The 24,653-nt window shown below is 37.1% G+C and overlaps 2 protein-coding genes and 3 long non-coding RNA genes across 6 annotated transcripts in view; 1 reads left to right on the top strand and 4 right to left on the bottom strand.

The window, feature by feature from the left end:
- Positions 1-24,653, top strand: part of beat-Ib (beaten path Ib) — a 130,051-nt gene that overhangs the window by 36,286 nt on the left and 69,112 nt on the right. The window contains exons 1-2 of one of the 2 annotated variants that reach the window (XM_064697886.1): positions 4,485-4,649; positions 8,478-9,201. The gene's annotated coding sequence lies outside the window, so the exon portion shown is untranslated. Of the gene's footprint in view, positions 1-4,484; positions 4,650-8,477; positions 9,202-24,653 lie in introns of those variants that run through there. The other variant, XM_064697885.1, reaches the window with a different exon arrangement.
- Positions 12,294-12,901, bottom strand: LOC135439424 (uncharacterized). Its single transcript, XR_010438053.1, has 3 exons — positions 12,586-12,901; positions 12,484-12,522; positions 12,294-12,431 (listed from the first exon to the last, which is right to left on the bottom strand). It is a non-coding gene; the product is annotated as an uncharacterized LOC135439424 (long non-coding RNA).
- On the bottom strand, positions 14,959-16,284 carry LOC135439069 (uncharacterized). Its single transcript, XM_064697695.1, has 3 exons — positions 15,863-16,284; positions 15,376-15,680; positions 14,959-15,287 (listed from the first exon to the last, which is right to left on the bottom strand). Exons 1-3 carry the CDS (start codon positions 16,267-16,269, stop codon positions 15,040-15,042), a joined length of 960 nt encoding a protein of 319 aa, XP_064553765.1. The 5' UTR covers positions 16,270-16,284; the 3' UTR covers positions 14,959-15,039.
- Positions 17,320-18,150, bottom strand: LOC135439096 (uncharacterized). The gene is made up of 2 exons (XR_010437989.1): positions 17,764-18,150; positions 17,320-17,709 (listed from the first exon to the last, which is right to left on the bottom strand). It is a non-coding gene; the product is annotated as an uncharacterized LOC135439096 (long non-coding RNA).
- LOC135439303 (uncharacterized) lies at positions 21,283-21,713 on the bottom strand. Its single transcript, XR_010438026.1, has 2 exons — positions 21,479-21,713; positions 21,283-21,422 (listed from the first exon to the last, which is right to left on the bottom strand). It is a non-coding gene; the product is annotated as an uncharacterized LOC135439303 (long non-coding RNA).

The raw sequence follows: 24,653 nt of genomic DNA, 5'->3' as shown, positions 1-24,653 counted from the left end.
TATGAAATTATATGCCCATCTATAAGTGACTTCACGTCTATCGATAGTTTAGCTGTGTTTGTCGATAAGCGATAAATATTCGGATAAGACCTGACTGCACAAATGTACAAATGTATAAATAAACAATAAAATATGAAATTCCAAACGTCACACTATATATATCGATAGTTATTCTGTATTCACCGATATATCTAGAGTTTTTTGAATATAATCTGAGCGTATACAAACTCGTAAAGAATCGATGAAATATGAAATTTTAAATGCCTTTCGGTAAGATTCTTTCATGTATCGATAGTAAATCACCGATATATGCGGTTTTTTTTTATAAGATCTGATTAAATACAAATGCATAAGTAAGCAAATATGAAATCACTTTCGAAAAGTCACTCCAAATCGATAGTTCCGCATTGCGTTACCCGTCTTAATTGTCTCTGTCGATAATTGTCTAGATGCCAAAAATTGCCTTAACAACTGACTTATTTGTAAGAATCACAAGCTTTCCCGCTTGCTGTCTACCAATCGCAACAGCTGTTTATAAAGTTTGTCACCTACCTGCCACCACGCCCACTGCCGCCCAGCAGGTATTGTCAGGCTGTGCCCACATGGCAGCTAATAAAATATTGATTTAGAAAATAATGCCCGGCAAAGGCGTTCGTTGGGGCTGCCCATTGCCTGTCAATATTTTGCAAATTTTCCAGCAGGCTGGCAAGCTTATACGCAAATGCCGCCCCCCAAACTCACCCCCTGCGCCGCTCAACGCGACCCCATGACCCCCCCTCGCAGTGCCCTGCTGTAGCAGGGCCTAAGCGTAGCGCCCATTCTTGGTAGCTTTGGTAAGTGCTTTTTAAAATCCCGCCCGAGGCGCTTTGTTTGTCTGCAGCGGCAGCTGCTGCGCGGCATTGAACCAAGCGGTCTGCTGGTTGTTGGGCTGCGGGGAGGGGGGTGGATTGGTTGCGAGGGGCTGCTGCTAGGGGTAATAACAGTGAGGCTGGCGCTTAAGTAACCGCACAACTTTAAAATTGTTTGAAACCCGCGCTCCTTCACAAAACCGAACTGCAAAGGGAATTCGGGGTTGTGGGTTGTGGGTGGGGGTAGGGGGTTGTGGGCGTGGGTGGGGGGCAGTGTTTGTTTCACTCAATAAAGCATCTTTGACGTATGTTTTCGTGCCCCTACTCCCATGCAACCCTTCCTCACCCCCTCCCCCTCCTCCATAAACCCGTTAGCTCGATAAAAATATGAAGGAAGAGCAAAGCCTGCCAGTGGCCGGAAGCTTTATGGCCGGCTCTCAAGTCCTGAGTCCGCTGTGTTCTGTGTCCTGTGTCCCATGTCCTCTCCGACGCGGGCGACTGTCTTTTACACTGTTTATTGATGTCCTTTGTTGTTGCTGTTGCTGTTGCTGTTGTTGTTATTGCCGCTGCTGTTGTAGACATTGCTGACGTCTTTGCTGCCTTTTTATAGAATTTTCTTGGTTTTCAACAACAGTCGAGCAGTCGAGTGGGCGACTTAATGGGGCGGTCGCTTGGTTAAGGTGGTGCAGCTGCTGCTTTTCTTAGTTTTCCAACATTGGTCCTGTGGTTAGCAGCATGTAAAATGGTTTTATGCTAAAATTTTACCAGAGAGTTTTTCGGCTGCTTTCTGGGCGAAAACTTTTGCGAGGCGTCTTTCGGCTCACAGCTAAAAACAAACGATGAGTAAAATTGAGTAACTTATTTATTTCAAGATCGAATTGAGCGTGGTGATTAAAATAAGACCAATAAAAATGAAACTATCTTCAGATACTGAGCGGCAATCAAAAGACTTATTACATGAAAATAGTGAAGAAATGAGAAAAGCATTTTTATACCTTGAAAAATAATATTTAAAAATTGTAAATTTATTAAAATAATATATTAAAATTTATTCGATTTGTTATCGATATCTATCGATAGCTATTTACAGCACAGCTTGGATATTAAAGCATTTAAATAGTCCAGTTATGGGCATCAAAATATTTTTTGCACCGATTACCTTTAAAATAAGGGAAATGTTTTTTTTTTTTTGTTTTTGCTAATTATTATTATTGGTAAGATTTAATTTTGAAAATAATTTGATAAAAAATTGAATTAATAATTTCATTAAAAATTAGGCGTTGATAGAGTTTTTATTTATTTAGAATTTTATTTATTTTATTTTTTTTTAAGAATTATTTTAATTCCACATAGTTTTTTAAATTTTAATATTTTTTAACTTTAAATTTTTAATTTTTATTTTTCTTAGAATAAAATTTTTTCATATCGATAATTAAACATTGAGTTCTCAAAAAAAAAAGTAACATTTGAGTTATATAATTGTTATTTTTTTATAGAATCCAATTTCTTTCATTTGAAAATTAAATATCGAGTTTTTAAAATTTTAATATTCTGTAGAAATTAACTTCTTGTTTTGTATTAAACTTATTTTTTTAGATTAAAATTACTACTAATTTTAAAATTGAGTTCTAAAAATTATTTACTCAAGGATAAAATGTCATTTTTTTTTGGAAAAATAGGCATTGAATTCGCAATATGTTATAACAGTTATAATATACGTTGTTTATTTAATATGATATGCTAGATATATGTATTTATATTTACAACTCCACCAGGAAGGCGATTCTTTAACGATTTGGCTCAAAGGCTTGATCTGGAACATCTGAATTTCAAATCAGTTGTTAAAATATCTGAAAGCCCTTGGAATGTAGTATAAAGTTTCAAAATCTTTTGGAATTTCGAATCGACTCCAAGCTTATTTCAATGCAGAACATTTTTTTAATTTATCTACAATTTGTACTTTTACTTATTTTTTTACATTTCTTTTCATTTCTTAGTTTATGCCATCCAGAATATTTAAATTTATTTTATTTTAATATTTATATTTTTTTAAATTTAATATTGCGTTCGCCAAGCCGAGCGACTACTGTACTTACACTGCATTCAGCCGTACCTTTCACATCCGCTCGGACAGGACACACTGGGGCACATTTCCTGCAGCCCGCAACAACCAACTGCTATTATGCCATACGATAAAAAGCCAACTTGAGGGAAAAAAATAAAAAGAAACTAATAAAATATAAGAAAATAGGAAGCCAAAACGAGCGCATAAAAATTGCATTAAAATTGCCGTGCGGATATCCGCAATGGACTCCATTTTCGAGGTTTGCTGGTATTTCCTCTCCTTTTTAGTGTTTTTTTTTCTGTTTGTTGTAACGGAAATGCAAAAGTAGCCGGAAGTGCAAGTCGTGCAAGAAACTGAACTTACCTGGTCCACCGCAGTTGAGGCCCAAAATTAAATGTTTCCGCAAAAATACAACAGTAAAAAGAAATCATCGGAAAATGCCAACAAATTTTCTTGTCATTTGCCGTGTGGCATTTTGACAGTTTATTGCATACTTTTTGGCACATGGCAGCGGCCAAACCCCTCCCCCACCCTCCGTTCCGCCCTAATCTGCCATAGCTCCTGCGCCAGGCCGTGTCCAATTTGGCACATCATTTAGTCAGTCGAGTTCTTGTTGATTACCGTGCTTTGAATCCCCTCGCTGACTTTCTGGCCGCTTGTCACCTCCGCTGACATTGACAGCCATTAATCAATCAAGTGGCATTGTCGAGTGTCCAGTGTTGTGAAGGCTGCGAGTCAAATGGGGAGGCATTTAGCAACACACACGCACACACACACACAGCGCGACAATTAGCGACAAGTTGTTGTTACTTTTCTTGTTGCTGTTGTTGTTGTTGTTGTTGGCCTTGAAGTGTTTCGCTTCTAATGAGATGAACGCCAGAAGTTTTCTGATGACAGTTTATTTTTTGCGGCTGCCCAGTGTTGGTTTACGCTTGCAGTGGCGTATAGTTAATAACAGAAAAGGGATTCTCTTTAATATAAATCTCAGCAAATAACAACGATAAGAAACACGTTCAATTCATGGCAGATTGAATACTCTTCTAAACATACAAAAGTTTTAATTTCGAGCGATTCTTCGTAAATGCTTCATGACGATAGCCCTAAAACTGAGAAATTAGCATACATAGAAATAGAGAGATAGTTCGGCTGTTGCTACTGATAAAGAATATATGTACATATATACTTTGTGAGCTCGAATATAGCTCACATTTCATGACTAAATTATAATACCCTCTGCAAAGGCATAAAATATATATGTATGTTGCAATATGTGCGTTGGCTGCATTAATCACGGATCAGCTTGGCTGCTAGAGAGAGAAAGAGCGAGAGTTTTGTTCTAGAGTGGACTGCAGACTGCGACAGCTTCCACAGAGCGGGCATTGTGGATGGTATGTCGGAGAGCGTGCCTACGTCACTTATCGTTGATGCTTTCGATCCCGTTATCCTAGGTCAGTGTGAATGATGTGAGCGTGCAAGTGTGTGGACTCCATGTTGTTTTTGTTTAGTGTAAATGCACTGGCTTAACACAGCTGCGCGCTGAATGCGACGATTTTTAGTTTGTGCCCGTTCGTTCTTCAGATCGGTCGGTTGTTCACGCGTCGCGTGTGCAAAATCGTTTTATGTGAAGTCTTATTAAATAACGGGTGCTATATGCATTTCATACGTGTCGCGTGTGTTCAAATTAATTGCAAAGATCAGTCTACTAAATTCCTTGTTGGAGTAATATTCAGATAAAGGTAAAATATGCGAATTTCATTTAATGTTGCTGACCTTGAGCTTTTGCACAGGCAGAAAACGAAAGTATTAAGCAATGCATTTTATTTGATTCTCTTTAATAGTTCAAGTTGGTGTTTTTTGTTTTTTTTAATTATTTAATAATTTCTATATGGCCCATACATAAAAGCAATTTTATTAATTGCACTTTTGCATTTAAAATTCTTACGTAAACTGAACGAAAAACAGAGCTAATTTCATTGATTAGCTCTGTAACTCTGAACGAATCTTAAAATTACAAATTTTGTCTAAATTTTTTTGTTGGCTTGCATGACTCACGTGTTTCACATTTCTGCTTGCCACAAAATATCCCAACTCACTTTGCAAAACCTCGAGAGGAGCTGTGCAGGTGAAGTAGATAGAAGCCCACACCCCATTTCAGCCCCCGTTAAGCCACACGCCACTGAACCAAACCCGCACCACGCCCCCTCCGTCGCTTTGGCATCATCAACGTCGCTTCATTAGCTGCGCTCGCTGCGAAAGGCCAATGCCAAAAGGTGTAAAACAAAAAGAGCCAAAAGAAAAGCACAAAAGAGAAGAGAGGCGAAAAAAAGCTGCTGCTCATAGACAAAGTACAAAACAAAAAAAAAAGGCAACAACAAAAGCAGACGCTCGACCAAGTTATACAAAAGAAAAAAGTTGCAAAAAGTAGTAATAACAGCAACAACAACAACAGCAGCAGCTACTGTTACAGCAACAACAACACAAATGGTGGACAGAGCCAAGCTGCTGCTGCTGCTGCTGCTGCTGCTGCCTGTGGCTGATTGATCTCGTGGGAAATTTTGCACAGTTCCAGCCAACAGCCAGCAACAACAACTGAAATAAAACCTCAACTTTTTTTTTTTGCTGCTCACTTTTTCCTTCATCTCTCCCTTTCTTTCTCTCTCTCTGCCTGTTCTATGCTTATTTCTTACGCTGTGTCTTCGTTGGTCTCGTCTTCAGCTTCAGCTCGAAAATTAACTTAATGTCACTTACACTTTAGTGCTTTGGGTTAATTTGGTTAGATTATTGTTAATATCCTTTGGGGTGCTCTCTGTGCGCTGGCAGCCTCTCTATTAGTGTGTGTGCGTGCGTGCGTGCGTGTGTGTGTGTGTGTGTGTGTGACAACTCTGGCTGCGTGCGCTCTTTCTGGCCTCTGAGCACATTAATCGGCTGCGGCTCTTGTAAACTTTTCGGCATAAAAATGATGCATTGCTTTTCTTATGACTTAGAAATTGTTTTTGTGTCGCCTCAGAGACATGTCACACACATACATATATACAGCTCAATATTTCTCGCTTTAAGATATATATTTCCTTAGATAGGATAAAGAAAATCAGAAATAGTTATGAATTCTTAAAAAATGAATAAAAGCTCTGTAGGGGGAATTCTGTCAAGTCCTAATTAAGTCAAAAAATCTTTGAATTTAGAAAATTAGAAATTATATAAGAACTCAATTGTTATTTTATATTATCTCCTCTCCTTGCTCTCCTTTTTAAAAATCGAAATAGATAGCTCGCAGTGACATAATTAAAAAAAGAAAAAAAAAACAGGAATAATTTGAGGGGACTTCATTTTAACTTTTATTTTTTTTAGTAAATGCTTTTGCAGTTTCTATACCTTCTCGAAAATGCAAAATCAACAGGCTACAAATTTCCTTTGAGCTCTTGTCAGAGCACGAAACATTCCTACCTATATTGCTTTCTTTAAACTAACAAATCTCAAGACAAAGCCATTCCTGAAATCTCTATAAAACGCTGCAGTTAAATGTGACAGACATGAGGAAGAGGGCCCAAAAATAAATGTTGCCGTCCATCATAATTGGCCATTCGTCAAAATGGCCAAGAAGTCGGAAAGCAAAGCTAGCGGAATACAAATACTAATGGCAACAAGGGCCATAGATCAAGGACGCGCAGACTTTTTATGTATTTACATAATGCAGACATTGCTACACCCTACCCTTAACCACATCCCCACCCCACCCCCAACCCAACCTCCACGCCCTCAACGCTTTGGCAAACTGACTTTGCGGCTAATGCAGATGGCAGGCGAAGCGAAGCGTAAAATGCTTTGTAAATTATTATAGAGAAGCAAGTACCCAAACCAGGTGAGCTAATGTAGGTATGCGAGGGGTGGGGGTAAGAGTTAGCATAATAGACAGGCATATACAAATACAGATAAACAAGCTGCCAGCATGGGGTGTGCGTATGTGTGTGTGTGTAATAAATTTCAATTGACTTATAGAATATGATGAGCGTGGGAGATGTTTTCCATTTTCCGCCTAACATACTCCCTCGAGTTAACTGAGCCCGTTTAAAGCGTAAAAAGAACTTAAAAATGCACACACGTGTGTTAAACTAATTTCAGAGTATCCCCCCGCCGCCTTATACCCCTCCCTCATTATAGCTTCAATTCCAACCAACAACACAGGCAATTCAAAATGCATATTTCATTTTGAGGTTTTGGCGCCGCGTCGACAATAAAAACATGATTTTTATGACAGTCGTCAGGTTAAACACAGGCAAAGCTAAGTACACACACACACGCACACCTACTTATAAATTATGCTTTAATTTGTATGCAAGCGGTGGAGGTGGAAAATTGCCAAGCACATAGCGCCCCTCTCTGCGCTTCTCATAATTATATTAAGCATATTAAAGCTGATTTCTAACTAAAGACATGTCAGAGAGAGTGTGTGTGTGTGTGTGTGGAAAATGGCCAAACACATAGCGCCTCTCTCTGCGCTTCTCATAATTATATTAAGCATATTAAACCTGATTTCTAACTTAAGTCGTGTTTGTGAGAGTGTGCGTGTGTGTAAATAGGGTTTTGTGGAGCATAACTCTCCACTAATTTTACTATGCTGTTGTTTTAGCTGTGTAGCTACTTATAACTAAGAGCCTCGACTCGTTAAATTAAAATGCATAATTTGCAATTAATGGCAACTAATGGAGGCAACTATTTAATGAAAAAGTTCGGGTGGGTGATGTACGTGCTAATGGGTTAAAGGTGAGCGCTTATAAATGATTACGTAAGTTCCAGCAGCTTAGATAAGTGGTTAATAGCTGGTATGCGTATTTATTTTATATTCTATTTATATATATATATTTATTTTATTTATTTTAACTTTTACCACACATCAGTTAATCTTAGTTAAGGCAGTCTAAATAAATTAACAAATGATTTTCTTTTTTTTAATTCTTTTAAAGGCAATACAAAAATAATAATCAATTATATTTAAAAATAAATATACAATAAAATCAAATTATATTTGTATATGCATTAATTTATAGCTTAATTATACATTGGGTTAAACTTTTGATAACATAACACAAAATAACATTTCAGAAACATGTGAAATCAAAAAAATATAAACGTTAAACTTTTGAAATAATTACCCCTAGGGCCTCATCAAAAAGTCCTAAGAAGTTCCCAGTATTTAGTTTTGGGACAACTTCTGCTTTTGACTGGTCGAAATGTTAACAGTATAAGAAATAATATTCTCAATTATTATTGAATGTATTTATTACGATTGTTCTTTTTGTTGTTTTTATATTATCATAATAAATCTTCATTCATTGTTTCTTATAAATTTTTTAAAGTACTTTTCTCTGTCGTACTCAATTGTAATAATTTTCAAAAATGTGTCTTAACCTGAGAATTTCGGGTAAGAATTTAAGGTTTTTTTTATTAATTATTATATCTAGTTGTAATATTTATAATACAAGAATTACAATGTAACTGTTAACAGTAAAAAATGTTCATGTTAAAATATCCTTTATCTTTAACGCTCTTCCTCTCTCTCTTTACAGCGCCAAAAAAATCCCAACACTTACGCTCAGATGACAGCAATCTTTCGTCAAGTTGACTCGCCCGCCCAAAAAACGACGGCGACACGAAGCCAAGCCGAGCGGCCGAGAGAGTCCCGTCACGAACGAGCAAGACGAGAAAAAAGTACTTACTGAAGCGATGCTAGCGACGATGACGAGAAAAATCAGCAGTTGAGCAGTTCCATTGATAACGCGCTACGAAGTGGATCTCTGCCCCAAGCGGGCAAAAGCAGCGCACACGAAGCCGTCGCCGTGGCAAGCCAACAACAACAAAAAAGCACGCAAAAGCAACAACAACAATTGTGCGAAACTAACGGCAACTGAATACTGAACGTAAGGCACAGGCGCCTGCTGCTGCTGCTTCTTTAGTTGCATTTTACATAAATTTCGGCGGCTGCTCGTTCGACGTTTCGTTAAGCGTCGCCCGTCGTCAGTCATTTTGTAACCTTCTGTTTGTCATTACACGGCGCGTGTGTTTAATTATTGTCGTGTGTGTGTGAGACGTGTGTGTGTGTGTGTGCGGTGCGAGCGTGTGGCTTAAGGCAGCCACAAGGAATGTGCAAGAAGAACGGTAAATTAAATGAATGCCAGCAACGCGGCAATTGCAACTCTGCAGCAAAGTCATTCACAATATTTGACTGCTTAAAACAAATGTGAGAATTCGATTTTAATTGCTACAACTATTTGAGCTTAAGCAAACAGACGGGTAAGTTATATACTATATAAATATGTTTATTTATATTGAATTAAAATTTTTTTAGCTTGAATGTTCTTTGAGCTTAATAATATTTGCATTCTTAGACCGCTTTTAAATTTGTAAGAGTGGTTTAGAAACTTAAATATTAATTTTAAATTTGTTCATTAAAACTTCCTCTGAGTCATTTCTTAAGTACATATATAATTTTATATATAATATATATTTAAATTTATTTCAATTATATCTCTTGGCTTTCGCATCCCTTACATACATTTTACAATTAGCGCACTATTTTGTAGTCAAGTTTTGCTGCTTTGTTATATGAAATTCCTGGAAATAACTTCTAGGGATTTGGGCTTAGGGCTTCTTATTCCTCTCATAAGAATTGGCAAATAAAATCCCTGCAATTGAAACTTCCTGATAAAGGCTACTTATTGCCATCATCTTAACTAAGTTCTCTATTTGAAGCTGTCTGCCTGAGGCGACTATAAAAAATATGTAAAATATTTTTGACGAGTTTCGCCATTTATAATTTTTTATGCTATTGCTATTGAAACATTCCCAAATCTATCAGAATCTATTTTAAGTTCAGTGTGTATTCCTATTTAAAACAAGTTTTGTATTAGATTTTATCCGTCCACAAATTCGTTTGTTAAACAGTTCTCTTTAACAATCCCCTAATTCTTGATCTTAGGCCATGTGCAAAATATCCGCATAACCTGTTATGCCAATTATCAATTTGACTCATGTGCATTTTTTATGCTCTAACTATTTTGTTGGCTCAGCAATCGTCACAATTTCGAGGCCCGTGCTGAATTTCAATTAAAGTCCTATTAAAATTTCATTAAACAGCAACGCCCACAAAATGGCCACTAATTAGTTTGGCCACCCCCAGACCCGAAATGCGACCCATAACAACAAAACTGACCTTCGACCGGGGAGCGAGGCCAACCCAGAATTAAACGAACAATTTTTGAGGCATTTTTCCTATATAGGCCACAAAAGAAGCAGACGGCCTAATTAAACTGGAGGCCAAGGATGCGCACAGGTTTTTGTTTTTTCATTTTTTAATATACCCTACAACTATACAGAAGCGGCATATTGATGTTGGCAACGGGCAAAAGAGCAGCAGCTGTCAAATCGATCTAGATGTAACCCTTTTATAGAGATTTATAGATCTAGAATATGCTAATTCTGTAAAGTTTGCCGATAAAATTGGTAAAGTCGAATAGTTTTTCGTATGTGCCCACATATAGATTCCATCAGAAAATTTCAAAACAAGTGAACGATAAACACAAATTGGCCTTAAAAATGATTTTTTCAGATCTGTGACTTTTGTATGCTCTGGAATTTATGTCGAATACAGCTCGAAGTTCAGTGTAGAGTGTCTCCCAAGTCGACTAGTAAAGCCTTACATCATTTTTTATTAGGCCAAACGCTCAGAAAAAAGAAAAAATTGCTGTTATTTTTCTTAAATGTGTCGACATTTTCGCTTAGCCTTTTTTTGGTGTAAGGAGGGGCGGTGCTGGGCGGGCCAGCGGTAGCATCCCTGATGCTCACCCACAGTTGACCTCTGGCGCGCTTTATATATATATTTCTTTTTTATTTGTATTTTTTTTTATGCTGCTAATTTACGTATTCCCTGCCTTTGGTTTGGGTCTGTTCCGTGGCCCTCATAATTTACATGGGGGCCAAATGTTTTATTTGTTGTGAGAATCGGCGAACTTTCTGCCAGTCTGGCAAGCCTGTGATTTGCAGCTGTGTGTGCGAGTGTGTGTGTGTGCTGTCGTCCAGTTGGCGTCGCATACATTTTTATATACGAGTATTTACAGCAGGCGCCCGCTCTCCTGCTTTCCCTTTCTCCAGAGCTGACAGCGACTTAATGAGCTGCGGAAGTTAATGTGCAGCTTTGTTGCTGTTCGCTTTGCTGGCAAATTTATTTGCATATTTGGGTTAATTCTGTTTCTATTTAATGCTACTGTACAACACTATACACAACACTCTCTCTCTCTCTCTCCCCATATGACTGGCATATTTATGCCCTCAGAGATCTTTAAAAAGGAATTTTTGATCATTTAAAGCTGTCACAAGCCGACTTTATATTAAAAATATTCCTTACATATATTCCTGTTGGATCAAACGCGTTTTTCTGGCATGAGGCTTTAATAAATAAGTTGCTCAGTGACACGAACTGGCTTCAATGATAATGTGTACAGAACTGGTTTATTGACATAGCTGAGACTGAAGGGCCTGAGCAATTATCAGAGTTCGAAAAAGAGCGAAACTTCGTACAAAATTCTATTGAATAAATATCTTACAAAATTTATTTATTCTATATATAAATATTGAATAAATATCTCTTATTTTCCCATCAATTCCATTTCGCATTGATTTTTAAATTAAAAATATTCAAAATGACGCATTTTAGCTAGTATCATATTTTGGCTTTTTCTCAGATTAGAGTTGTCCCATTGTTCGATGTGTGCTATATTTATTTCAAATTAAAACATACATTTTTGCTAGTATCAAAATATATATTCAATTTTTTGGATTTATATTTTTATTTCAGTATCAAAATTTGTCAAGATCAGCATATGCTAAATAGATGCTACATATTCAGCTCTCAGTTGAACAGCGTGTATTTGCGTCTAATAAAGTAAAGTAATATTTTTATTTTTTTTTTATTGTTTGTTTATTTTATTGGATCAAAAATAGCATACATTTTTATTACAACACAGTTGGCTTAGGTAATGTTTCGCCTCAGGCTTTATCGTGGACCAACGTCAAAATCGGCTTTTTTGAATAAGGCTGCATCGTCACTTGGGTAATATTAATTTAAAAATTTTACGAAAAATCCCAAAACTTACATCTTAGAAATACGCAATATGTATGAAGCCTCTCGGCCTTTTCCAGTTGCCCAGCTAAGCACACTTCTTGAAGTTAAACCAATGAGTGCTTTATGTAGGACTGTTCGTATTTGTGTTGTCTGTTGAACAATAGACTAAATATATCAAACAATCTCCTTACATATAATTTCGCCAAGTTCGTAAACGCCCAGGCATGCACAAGATGTGCTAAGTGCCTAAATACGCATTTTTCTAATGTTAGTATTTTAGGGGTTTGTCTCTTCTATAATAGGTTTCTTAAGCTACATTTTGCTCACATATCTACCAAACGTATATAATTTTATGGAACATCCCAGTACATCAATCCTCGCCGAGTTCGCAATTGCTGTTTTTCTAAACCAATATACGTTAAACAGATTACAAATTTATATTTAAGATAACTCACTTGTTCATCCATCTTTGGGGTACCGCCAGCAAGAGCAACCTGAACATTGTTCAACGACTTCAAAATAAAACTCTGCATATGTTATCTAACGCGCATATTTACCATGATAAGGTAATTCACAGCCAGCTTAATATACCTTGGGTAAAGGAGGTTATTGCCAAGCTGAGTGATCGATACTTCGCCAGACTAGGCAACCACCCAAATAATCTTGCCACCAGCCTTTTAAACAACAACTCAACAACAAGACGGCTCAAAAGGAAACACCCACTTGACCTCCCCCAAAGAGTCTAACTCCACACATTCCACTGCTTCCCCTACACTAAGCACACAAAACAGACACATAGATACACGCAATACATAACTGCCAACGGTCAAAGAAAACATTTAATTATTGCTCAAAAAGCGGGCAGATTTTAAATAAAATAAATAATAATTATTTTAAATAAAAAAAAAAAAAACCTTCATTGTCATATATAGAAACTTTTCACTTTTTACTTAACTAATTTTTTTTTTTCGATTTTTAATTTTAACACTATTTACAAAATTATTATTTCTTTTGATTTTTAGGTGTTACGAATTTTTTTTTAATATTTTTCCATATTTTACAATTTTTGTTGTTTAGTTTTTTAGCTTTTAAAATAGGGAACGATTTTTTAGCTTTTACATTTTTTTTAGCTCCTGCATGAGCTATGCACAAATGCAAACTGAATACTTTCAGCTCGAACCATGTACAGCTTTTGCGTTTCGATTGCAAAGCCTGCTAGACTATTTTCTATAGACACACTTCGAGCATAAAAGAGCAGACTGGTTCAGAGATAACTTATCTTCGAATTTCGACAAGTAGCCTACTCAGAGCTTTACTCGACTGTGAATCACTGCAAATAAAATGAAAAAATATCTTTCGAATTGGCGAAGTTTGAATTCCCTCAACTACAGTAAAGGCAATGTGATTAGAAACTCTATTGATAATGATTGATATCATTAGATAATTAATAATATAAAGAACAGGGAAGAAAAGGGTTAGCTAATGTTTTGAAAGTATTCAACCTCTTAACGTTACGGTTGGCCCCTATTCTGACCCCCAGCTGGGACGTTTGGCTCCCCTTCTCACCCCTGGTGGTACGCTGAAAACGGATTGATATATAGAGTAATCTCTTGGCAATGCATTTCATGTCCCATGACAAACTTATAATACCCTCAGCTAGTGTATAAATGGGGAATAAAAATCAAAGAAGTGCTGTTGACTTTTGTGTGCCCACAATGGAAAACTAAACGTGCTTCTTCGGCAATGTCCTAGCATATGTGCAAATACACACACACACACACACACACAAATCGCAATCACACAATCAATAGCGAAAAATTCTTTGTGTAAACGCGTTTCCCTCGTCCATTTCACAGTTCAAGAAAAAAATAGAAGAAAATGAAAGGAAACTACGACATGAGCGAAATCTGTAAGTGAGCAAATTTTTGTGCAAGACTCTTTAATCAAAGAAGCATTTCGACTTGACTTTTCTTTGGAGCAGATTCTGCTATGAACATATTTTGGCTACTGAGAGCAGTAACTGTATTTTTAGTGTTTGCGTGTGTGTGTGTGTGTGTGTTGCCTATTTGTATGCTCAAGTTCATTAGCGTCAGTCGGTAAATATTTACCAGAGTTGCCAATTTCGTAGCTCTTTTATACTTGATTCTACTTGACTTTGGCTGCAAGCAACAAACATCATTAAATTTAATTTGTTGCCAATATTGATTGAGCTCATTTATGCCGTGTGCGTGTGTGTGGGTTGATTAAGTCAAAGATTTTCTAAGTCAAAAGTTGCCCTAGGTTTCGATTTCAAATATATAAACAAATAGAGCTTCAAGCCAAATGAGTTGCTTGAATAAGTGAATCAAGCAAATAACAAGGCTTGTGTTTCGAATCACAGACTTGTTGAGTGATGCTTGTAGAGTTATGTTTAGTTATGTTAAGTATTCTTATATACAATCGAAATTGAGCCCAACATGAGCTTTTATCTACATGCTTGATAGAACGCTGCTGATATTTGGAGGAAGAAGGTAACTAGTTTAACTTTCAAGCTGGAAATAAAAGCAAAATAATTTTGATGCAGTTTTACCTTGGCCCTGAATTTTCAATCATCTGTGTAGCTCGCTGTTATTATTTACTCTGTAATTCATTTGTTGAAAATTCCGATATATATTTCATGCATAACTTTGAAAATTCGTTCGAAATTTACTTCACTCAATTAAATAAATTCTTAAATATTCTTGGGCAACCCATTTTAAAGCGGATCAAATTCAATTTAAGCTACATTCAATTGTTTAGCATTCAGAAAGTTTTTGAAACTTGCCAATGGAATTTTTCAAATATAAACTTCTGTGGATAATTCAGCTTAAGGCAAATGACAATACTTCTTATACGAATCCACATTTTTTTTATATAAGCTCTTATCGATAGTCGATTGATATGCTAAAACATTTTTCATACTTTCATGCCCGCTTTATTTGCAAACAAACAAATAGTAGAAAGTTGTGTAAACATCTTAAATAATTGAGAAATCATTCGCACGGTTGAATGTAACCTTTAGGTATCGTATCCCGCTGGCAATTACAGTTCCCCAATTGGTGTATGGCCTCCAAAGAGGCTTTAACATTATCGAGGAATTCACCTAAGTTGGGTCCCAGTAAAGTATCCGTTACTTTTACCTTGCATGCGTTGCACATGGGCCACGCTGTCATTCTAGTCACAAGATCCTTACAAAAACGTCTTTCATTATCGCAAAGAGCATGCGACTTCCTGCGTATTTCTGGATGATAAATGGCAGGACAAAAAACATAAAATGCATTATATGGCAAGACTCTAGTAGAGATATTCCAGCTTCAAATTGTACTCACTGTCCTCTTTGGCCCTTAGCTTTTTCTTTTTAATCTCGGTCATGCGACCCACTGACGTAAAGATCTGCACGACATCGTATTCACGTACTGTATAGGTCTTGGGCTGCTTTTCCGGTGGCGGTTGATGGCATTCACCAGTGTGATTGAAGCCTGCGTATGGTACCCAATTCCAAAATTTGGAATCTCTGAACTCGCGACGATGTATTTCCAAGGTAGCCCTGTCAGACACAAACCTTGTGCCTACATATCGATTGTAAAATCGATACGACATAGTCTCCATCAAGTCCTCCACTCTTTGAACGTGTCTGGGAGAGTTGAAAAAATACGAAAAAATTAAGGATTATGTAAAATGATGACCGACTATCGAATATCAATTCAAATGTATCGATAATAGTATAATTAAGTGTACGATATTTGAATTGTAGCAACTGATAGATAAATATCGGATATAAGGTATCGATAAGTCAGTTATCGACAAGACACTTACGGATTTTTACATAAGCTCATATATCCTGGCAACTGTTGGGTGCGCATCATATTGTGCAGACTGTGCGCATAGCCGGCCAATAACTCCTCAATGCAATTAAGCTGTATTTCTTTCAAATAGAACATATTATTGATATGCTTGCGTACCCACCAGCCCCGAAATAATGCCTGTATCTTTATTGCGGCCTTGTTAAGCATCTTCAGTATGCTTTCCTGTACGAGCTCCTCGCCGATGCTGATCAGATGCCTCTTGCCAATAAACCGAAGCCAGGTCCTCTGCATAACAGTTGATGCATGCTGCATTCTCTTCATTGATTGACGCACTCGCCAGCCCCGATAATACCTTTGAATGGTGCGTGCCGCCTTGAACTGTTTGTAATCAAGCAACTGTTGCTGGGGGCTACGCATCAGTCATAAGGATATGTGACAAATTATATAAAATTTCAATTAGCGCTTAACTTGCCCGAATAGCTCTTTCTTGGAGTGAACGAAGAGGTCTTCGCTTTCATTGTCTTCTGAATCAGTATCAATGGAAACCGAATGGTGAGAGATAAGCAATCTTGTTTTCGAGCCCATTTTGCACATACAAATAAATATTTTGTGTGGTCTTATTATGTGTAGCAGTGTTACCTTTCTACTTGAGTGTACAATAAGTTTATTTCTGATCATATGTCCAGAGACGTGAAAGTCTTGGGTAAACTGTTGACTCAAATGGGGTATGACAAAATAATATCTATATATCAAAGCCCAAGTGTAGCTATCTTTGGCTCACCGAATATTAAATTCTCTCGCGGACATATGGCTTAAGACATTAGAGGTATATGTGCACAATAGTGAAGCTTGTTATTAAAAGATTTGGGTAATTTTATCTTGTCAAATAGAACATTTTCCATTCTTCCCATGTAGCTATATAATATTGTAATCGGCACGGACCAATGCTTCGGATTTCGCTAAATATATAGTGTATATAATTGGTTCATTTGCGAACAATTTGTATGGTGGATTGACGATACGCCAGAGACTCTTTTTTACATTTTATTTACAACAAGTAATTTTAGTTAGCTATAATAAAAGTTAACAGAAATAGAAAGTTTCCAGTGAAACCTACTATCATACAAGAAAATTGTCGAATGATTATTCGTATTGCAGCTAATTATACGCACAATTCGTTTAATCATTCAGATACACCCGATTTAAACAGATTGCCACACAGTCAGTAGTAGAGGATCCTATCCCTTTTCACTCCCGATTTGTATTCCGAGCAACGAAGAACAATTTTCGAATTAGTTTTATTGCAGTTTTATAATATATCTCTTGTTCCGAACAGATTTCAATTATTCGATATATTATTCGAATATCAGTTGCTGGATTGTATACAAATGCAGATTCCTAGATAAACTCCCTCCCCCAGGAATGCAGCGGTGCATTCTTGAGCGGATACCCTCCCAAAGCCAGCCATTTGTTTTGTATATTTATTGCCAAAGAGAATTACTGTATTGATAACCAGAATTTACAACAACTCCACCATCCGAACAGATAAACAACAAATTTCTCCCAGATAGTCGTACGAAACTATTCCAGTGCAATTTTCGAAAGAAGCCACTGAGCGTGAACAAGTGAATCAGATGACAGTGTACCATATCGTGAAGCCCAGGATTGAAGATATGAGAGAAGACCCCCCAGGCGTTCGTAGGCAAGAACAAGCTCTGTATCACTGTATAAATAAGATCATGGATCATGGATCACTGAAGATAAGCAACCAACTCGCAGTCATCCTAATTAGAATCCAGGTCTATAATAGATTATATATATTTTTTTACATTTATATATATATATATATCTTTGTCACTGCAAATAGAAATGATTTTACCGAGAGGTTTTTCTTTAAGAGGTTCGACTTACAGTCCGAGTTATATCCAGTTATGTTTAGGTAAAGCCAGGTATATCCATGCCGATATCAATATCAACAGTTTCTCCAAATCAAATTGGAGAATATTTTTTTTTTATTTAGTTTCGTTTAATAGTTTTTTTTTTTGTAGTTTTTAGTTCCTGTTATTTATTGGCATTTTTTATGTCCTTTTTTGGGTTTTTATTTTTAGAAAATTGATAATTTTCTTTTTTTTTTTTTTAATTTTATCAACTTTTTTACAAAATTATAAAAAGTTACACTGTTTGCTTAAAATAAGGACCTCTTTGTGTCGACGAGTATGTTTTTTTTGGTATCGGTTTTTCGGTTTTTAGTTTTTTTGATGTTGTTTGTAAGAATCTAAAGAGTGTACTGAGCAAAACACAAAGCTCTGTGATGAGATATCAAACAACAAAATAATTCTAGTCGAATGCGAAGCCTACTCTGATTGCATATTAAGATATATATATGAGTTAACAATAATTAATTTAATTACATTTAATGTGGATGTTTGAAGAAACTTCCTGTAAACTACTTCTTCCCTATAAAAGTCTTTGTATTCATTTCTGATTGTTTTAGTCTACACAATTATGTATCTATGTATATATATTTACATACATATATAGCACACCGAAAACATGGCCCCGACATTTGGGAAGTTGTCTTTGGGGTGGTGTAAATTGAATTGCGTGCTGGCTGGAAACTCTTGTTGAATATCGCAGTCAGCTCCTGGGAAAGGACACAGGAACTGGCAGATGGGAGCTTGAGAAACGCAAGTTTAATTCATTTTTAATGCAGGCGCCCGGCATTCTTCTTCGTCTTGAAGATGTGCTCGAGGACTAGACGAAGTAGCGCTTGCTGCATTTGCTGCCATGCAGCTGACCAGGTTACTGAGCCGAGCGGGACTGGAGGGTTGAGCTAAAGAAAATACTCAGCATACCAAAAAGGCGGAAATCAAAAGTTAAAATAAACTACGTTGTCGTTGTCGTTGGCGGCGGCATCGGCATCGGCGTCGGTCGCTGGTCGCTGGTCGCTGGTGTCTGGTTGTCCTTTGTGGCGGTGCCTGCTGGCTGCTTATAAAGTTGCCGGATATCCGGTTGTTGTCTTCGCTCATTTTTCGCCATCTTTGCAGTGGCGTCCTCCGCATCCGCGTTCGCGTCCTTATGCACGCGCCACACTCCAATACTCCATGTCCTGAAGCACTCGCCCGACAAGGGCTTTGTCCATTGTTGTCGTCGCAGTTTTGTTTAATGTTTCATTTATTTATATTTTCGTAAGGACTGCAGCAGGACACTCGCTGTCCTGGCGCCCACTTGCAAGCCCCGCACACTTACTCTTGTTGCTGCCGTTGTGTTTTTACTATTTGACGCTTGTTTACTCATTTCCGGTTGCAACTCTCACTGCAACAACAACTCTCCTTCCCCCAAACCCCACGCTATTCTCGCAACCCCTAGCACTCTGTTGCGTAATGTCCTCGAGCGAGCTGTCTGCTACTTAATACTGAATTATTTTATAGGTTGCTGCAAATTCCACAAGAAAATAAAACTGTTTAGTTTTAAAGACTGCGAAAGTTGGCCAAAATCGAATTGTCAAATTTTTATGGAGAATATTTAAGGAATAATATGAATGTGAATATAACACGGGAAACCGATTTGCTGTATGTTGATCAAATATTAACAAAAAGAAACAATTGTTATTCGGTTACATTTAATAGAAAATTATTTAAATATTATATATGTATAATGAATATATATATAGAAAGAATAATTATTTGCAAAGTGGCTCCATTTTTGAAAAATATATGTTTCTGTTTCGATTCAGTTTCACCTGGGCAACTTTTTGAACGAAGAGGTTTATTACCGACTTTCTTAATACAACTCAAAAGTCAAAGTTCCTGCATTTATAAACAAATTTAAAAAATTTCCTTTACCAAATAAAACTTTCTTGAATGCTACAAACAACTGTTGATTAACAAATTTTCAGCATTTCTTGCGAAATATATTTGAAATTCAACTGGAACTGCAACTGCAACTGCAATTCGACTATCTCAATTACAAGGCCAAAGTTTTTGGGCAAAGTTTTTCGATTTGCCATAGCGCCAATTGCTTTTAATTTGCCTCGAGGCACAAGCAATCAATCAATATTCATCAAAATGCTATTTAATTTGAATGCAAACCCAAACTACACTCGCCTACCCCCCTCCCACACACTTTCAACCCGCGCCGCAAACAAAACTTGGCGACGTTGCAGAACTTTGAAAAGTCGCCGACAAAGCTGGCGTTGAGGATGTGACAGGACTCGGCGACACTTGAGGATCAGGCCAAAAGTGCCGAAGCAAAACTAACGAGCACCTGCGACAGTTTCAACTGACTGCACAACAACTAAAGCAACTACAAACAACAACAACAACAACAACTAGTTGACTTGGCAACTATAAAGTTGTCAAGGTGTTGCCACGCTGTCTGCCAGTAAAATGAGAAAAAAACGAATTCCACGCTGCATTTCTCAGACATCGCACTAATTGTGAGAGGGTTTCAATTGATTCGCAGCAATCGTTGCATACTCTTAAGCGTCTGGATGTGTGTAACCCACATTCCACGCAGACAGATTTCAATTTCAAACGCATTTCCATAGCTGCCCCTGCAATGTTACTTCGTTAACCCAATTTTCGGGACTTCACTTTTACGCAACCTCAAAAATAAGAGCAAAGGCAGCTGCTATTCAGAGCGGGCTTTCTAGTTTTGTGCTCGACATAGAATACACATTTTATGCAGCTAAACCAAGGCAGGACCTATTGAAAATATATTTCTCATTTTTAGTCGAGTCATTGAACATGTGGGGCCTACAAATTTAAGTTACATATATACATATATTTAAATATATCTATATACTATTTTAGATAGCAAGCTTCCATTCTCCATTCCCCTTTAATGCCTACCAATATAAATTAAGACGAGATCGACAAATAAAATGAAATATAAAAATTGTCACAATTTTGTTCAGGTTAATCCTTATTTTGACGACGTCGATAACATCGGCTTTTTATCTAGTTAAGTTCTAATAAAATAAAACATACTATTTTAGAAATCAAGCGTTCGATTAGCTCCCTTCATTTTTCTACAGAAATGAATCTATGAGCGTAATTGTGGTTTTTCCATTTCTTCAGTACAATATTTCTGCATATCTAAATTATACCCATTTAAACTAAAATAAACAAGAGTGCGCTTTGGCATATCGATGAACCGATATAAATTTATTGAACCCAATTTAGTGCATTTGCAATGAAATGAATCTATAGCAATGGAGAATTTTTTATTGCACGCTCCAAATAAATCATACCGATAAACAGATAATTTACGACGAGACCGATAAATTAAATAAATCAAAAATTTATGTATTTTCGTTTTTGCATATCGATCTATCGATATACATTTATTGAACCCAATTAAGTGCATTTTTCATTCTCATATCAGATGTTGATCGAGAGACACATTTCTTCAACCCGATTGTGTGCGATTTACTGGTCTTCTCCTTGGTGTATTTGATGTATTTACTTGATGTGTTCGAATGAGTTTTATTTTCTTCCTCCCCCAACAATCCGTAGATAATCTTGTAGATAGATGCCGTGTTACCGCTGACGTCAACATTCACAGAACTAACAAAAATGATGAGAATACTCTAATGAATTAGTAGACTCTTTATATTACTTACATTCACAATTTTCGACTGTGTGAATAGCAATTTTCTTCCTTACAAAATAATTTGTTTAATTTTGCTTTTTTATAAAAGTAAAAAATAAAACTTTTCGCTTAATCTTTAAATATATTGAAGGGATTTTTGGTGTGATTTCTAACCAAATAAATGCCTCGAAATTTTATTGAAATTTTTAGAATTTTGGAATTTTATTCAGTACGGATTCGGTCCAGCTGCACAGCTCAACTGGGAATAAGTTGAGGGGTTCTTACCGAGATGGGGCCGAAAATTACAAAAGAAAATCAGAGCCTACTTTTGTTTGTCTTGAATGTATTTTAATATTAAGAGTAATATAATATATTTTATCTATTCCAAACTTTTTTATACCATTTCTTCCACATATTTAACACAATCTGCGCTAATATATATTCTCTTACTTTTTCATAAGTTAAATATTGTATGAAAGCAAATTTCGTGTATGTTAAAGCTGCTTTCTCGGATAATGCTCTCAATTAACTAATGCAGACTTCTTTCTAGTCCCGAAATTATGCTCGCTCGTATTCTGCGTATTTATAAGCTGCTTAGCCACTCACAGAAAAAAACTCGAAACTAAATTTAGGAGTTTTCAGCTTTATTCTATTTTTTGTTTCTGCTTTTAAGACTTGTAGTAACTGCTTTTAATATTAATTTTTTTTTTTTTGCCCTGCAGCCAGACTAATATACATTTTATGCGCCATGCAGACACCTTAAATGTAAAGCACAAAATAGGGGCCACCGGGCAAGGGGGGGGGGGGGGGGGTGCAGGGTGTCGGTAGAGGGGCGCATGTGAAAAAACAAAATAATTTAAAGACCACAAAAAGCATGTCCTTGTGTGGCAGGCTCAGGCCACTTAATGCACGGCAAAAGCAGTTGATGTGGCTGGCAATGTAAGTGTGTGGCACGGCTCATAAATACGCACACGCACACAGATACACACACACATATATACACACACTGCCATCCAGTAGGGACACATGTTTTGGATTTACTGAGCCTGCTTGCAGGCATCTTTTCTGTTATCCTGCGCCCTGTGTGCTGTCGCTGTGTATGTAGTCCTGTTAATAATGCTTTTGATGTGTGCTAAAGACAGCTACAAACTATACCATATACTTCGTACTAGAGCTCCTAAATATATTATGGCTGGCTCTGGAGGGCGATTCTGGCTGCTGCTGCACTCGACTGCTGCTGCTTAAGCCGGGCAAAGCCTTGCCTTGCCCCGACCCCAAAAGAGTGCTCTGCTGCAAATGCAAATGAATTGTTGCTGCACATTTTTGACACAAGCAAATTGCGCAGAAAATGGAGTGGAAAATCAACATTTTGGAAAAATCATTTTTTGGTTATTGCATAGTTTGGCTTGTCTCTTGAAATTGTATTAAAGCTCTCGGCATAAAGCGAATCCACAACAAATTTGTGACAGGTTGCAATTTCATTTATTACGGTCAAATTGGGTTTAAGCTAACTATTGAAGTAATGATTTATTGCTGCTTAATTTATGCTGCATCAGTTAATTTAAATAATTGTTCATTAATTATAAATGGGCCTATGAACTTTTGTCTTTTGGTCCTGAGTGTGTACAGTGTAGCTTTAAGTCGTTATCATTTTATTGCAATAATGCATAATAAACTTATTTGAAAAGAAAAAGTCAAATATATTGTTAACCTATGCTGGCTTAAAGTTTCTTAAAGAATTACCTTCTTCCTCTTTTATCTCTAATTCCCCAAAAAAAAAACACGTCCATTTTTATCAACGCATAAAACAAATAAACAGCCCTCGCCTTGACACATATATTTTTTTTATAGACTTTTGACTAGTCGCAGTCGCAATTTGATTTATGTATTGCGTATACGCAGCGTTGCTCACTTTTTGTTTAATAGCCGCCACTCGCACCTGAGTCTCACACGCAGCTGAGCAATTACAACAACAACAACAATGACGACTTAATGGCGCCAACAACAACAACAACATCAGAATGAAAGCCAAGGCACAAAGAAGTAAAGAAACATTCTATAAAAGTGTAAGAGGAAAAGTAAGTCTATTAACGGCAATGACAAAGCACGCGAAAAGCTAATAGAATGACAGACCTGTAAAGTGCTGCTGTGTGTGTATGTGTGTGTGTGTGTGTGGAGAGCGGAAAGGGAAATAGTAGTTTGGCAAGTCTATAAAAATGTATTAACTGCTCGACTAGGTGGCCAAAATAAAGTCATAAACACCAGGAACAGAGCCTGCAAGTGGCTTGGGGTGTGCGTAATATGATAATCATTGTGTGCGTGCGTGTGTGTGTGTGTGTGTGTGTGTGTGTGTGTGTCTGTGGGCGTGTATGAATTGTGGCTCTTCGAGCCGCTCTCTGAGGAGAGGGCTGAGCTTCTCCTGAGGCCGCAGCAAATCCATTAAACCCTTATGATGCATGAGCGCAAATAAAGTGAGTGAGTGAAAGGCGCCAGACAAAGTGTGAAGAGGGGGCAAAAAGTAAGGGAGTGCTAGAAAAGTGCTAAAAAAAAAAAAAAACTAATAAACAGAAGAAAACAAGGCGAACACAGGGAAAGGGCGTGGAAAACATATGCCAAGCAGACTAAGGTCGACACCAAAAAAAAAGCAAGAAGAGATGAAGAAAAAATGGTGAAAAACACGAAATAGAGGCGCAGGCCAAAACGTTAACTAAGCATAGGCCAAGCAGAGAGCAATGCAAAAGGGATGGCCAAAGAGCGTAGGTGAGTGGGTATTTGCGGGTCTTGGAGGTGGTGCGAAGGTGGGCACGGGGGAGATGTTGCGGGCAGGTTAAGAGGTTGCGGCCCGCAAAGTGAGCAAACACTTGAGCCAAGTGTTTGGCTGGTTAAAGCGATGAATGTGAGTGTATGTGGATTTGTAAGTGTGCGCCTGTGTGTGTGTGAGTGAGTGCATAAGTGAATGTTAATTTTGCGAGTGGGGCAAAGATAGTAAAAGTTCACTCAAGTGTGTGTGGGGCGTGGTAAACAGCAAAGGCACTAAACAATGGGTGTAAAGTAGATAAATAATAATAATCAAGAATAATATAAGTCGATTATAAATGAGCTATGTGCGCGATGAGAGATGTAGAAAAGAAGAGAGATAAATGTGTACAAAGCCAGACCAAGCCTTTCTCTTTTTTTTCTCTCGCTCTCTTTCTCTCCATTACTTG

The sequence above is a fragment of the Drosophila montana genome, unplaced genomic scaffold (genome assembly GCF_035044405.1).
Source record: "Drosophila montana isolate Dmon_TW-CO22-7 unplaced genomic scaffold, ASM3504440v1 contig_402_1, whole genome shotgun sequence".
Lineage (NCBI taxonomy): Eukaryota > Metazoa > Arthropoda > Insecta > Diptera > Drosophilidae > Drosophila > Drosophila montana.
This window is presented reverse-complemented; position numbering and strand designations above follow the sequence as displayed.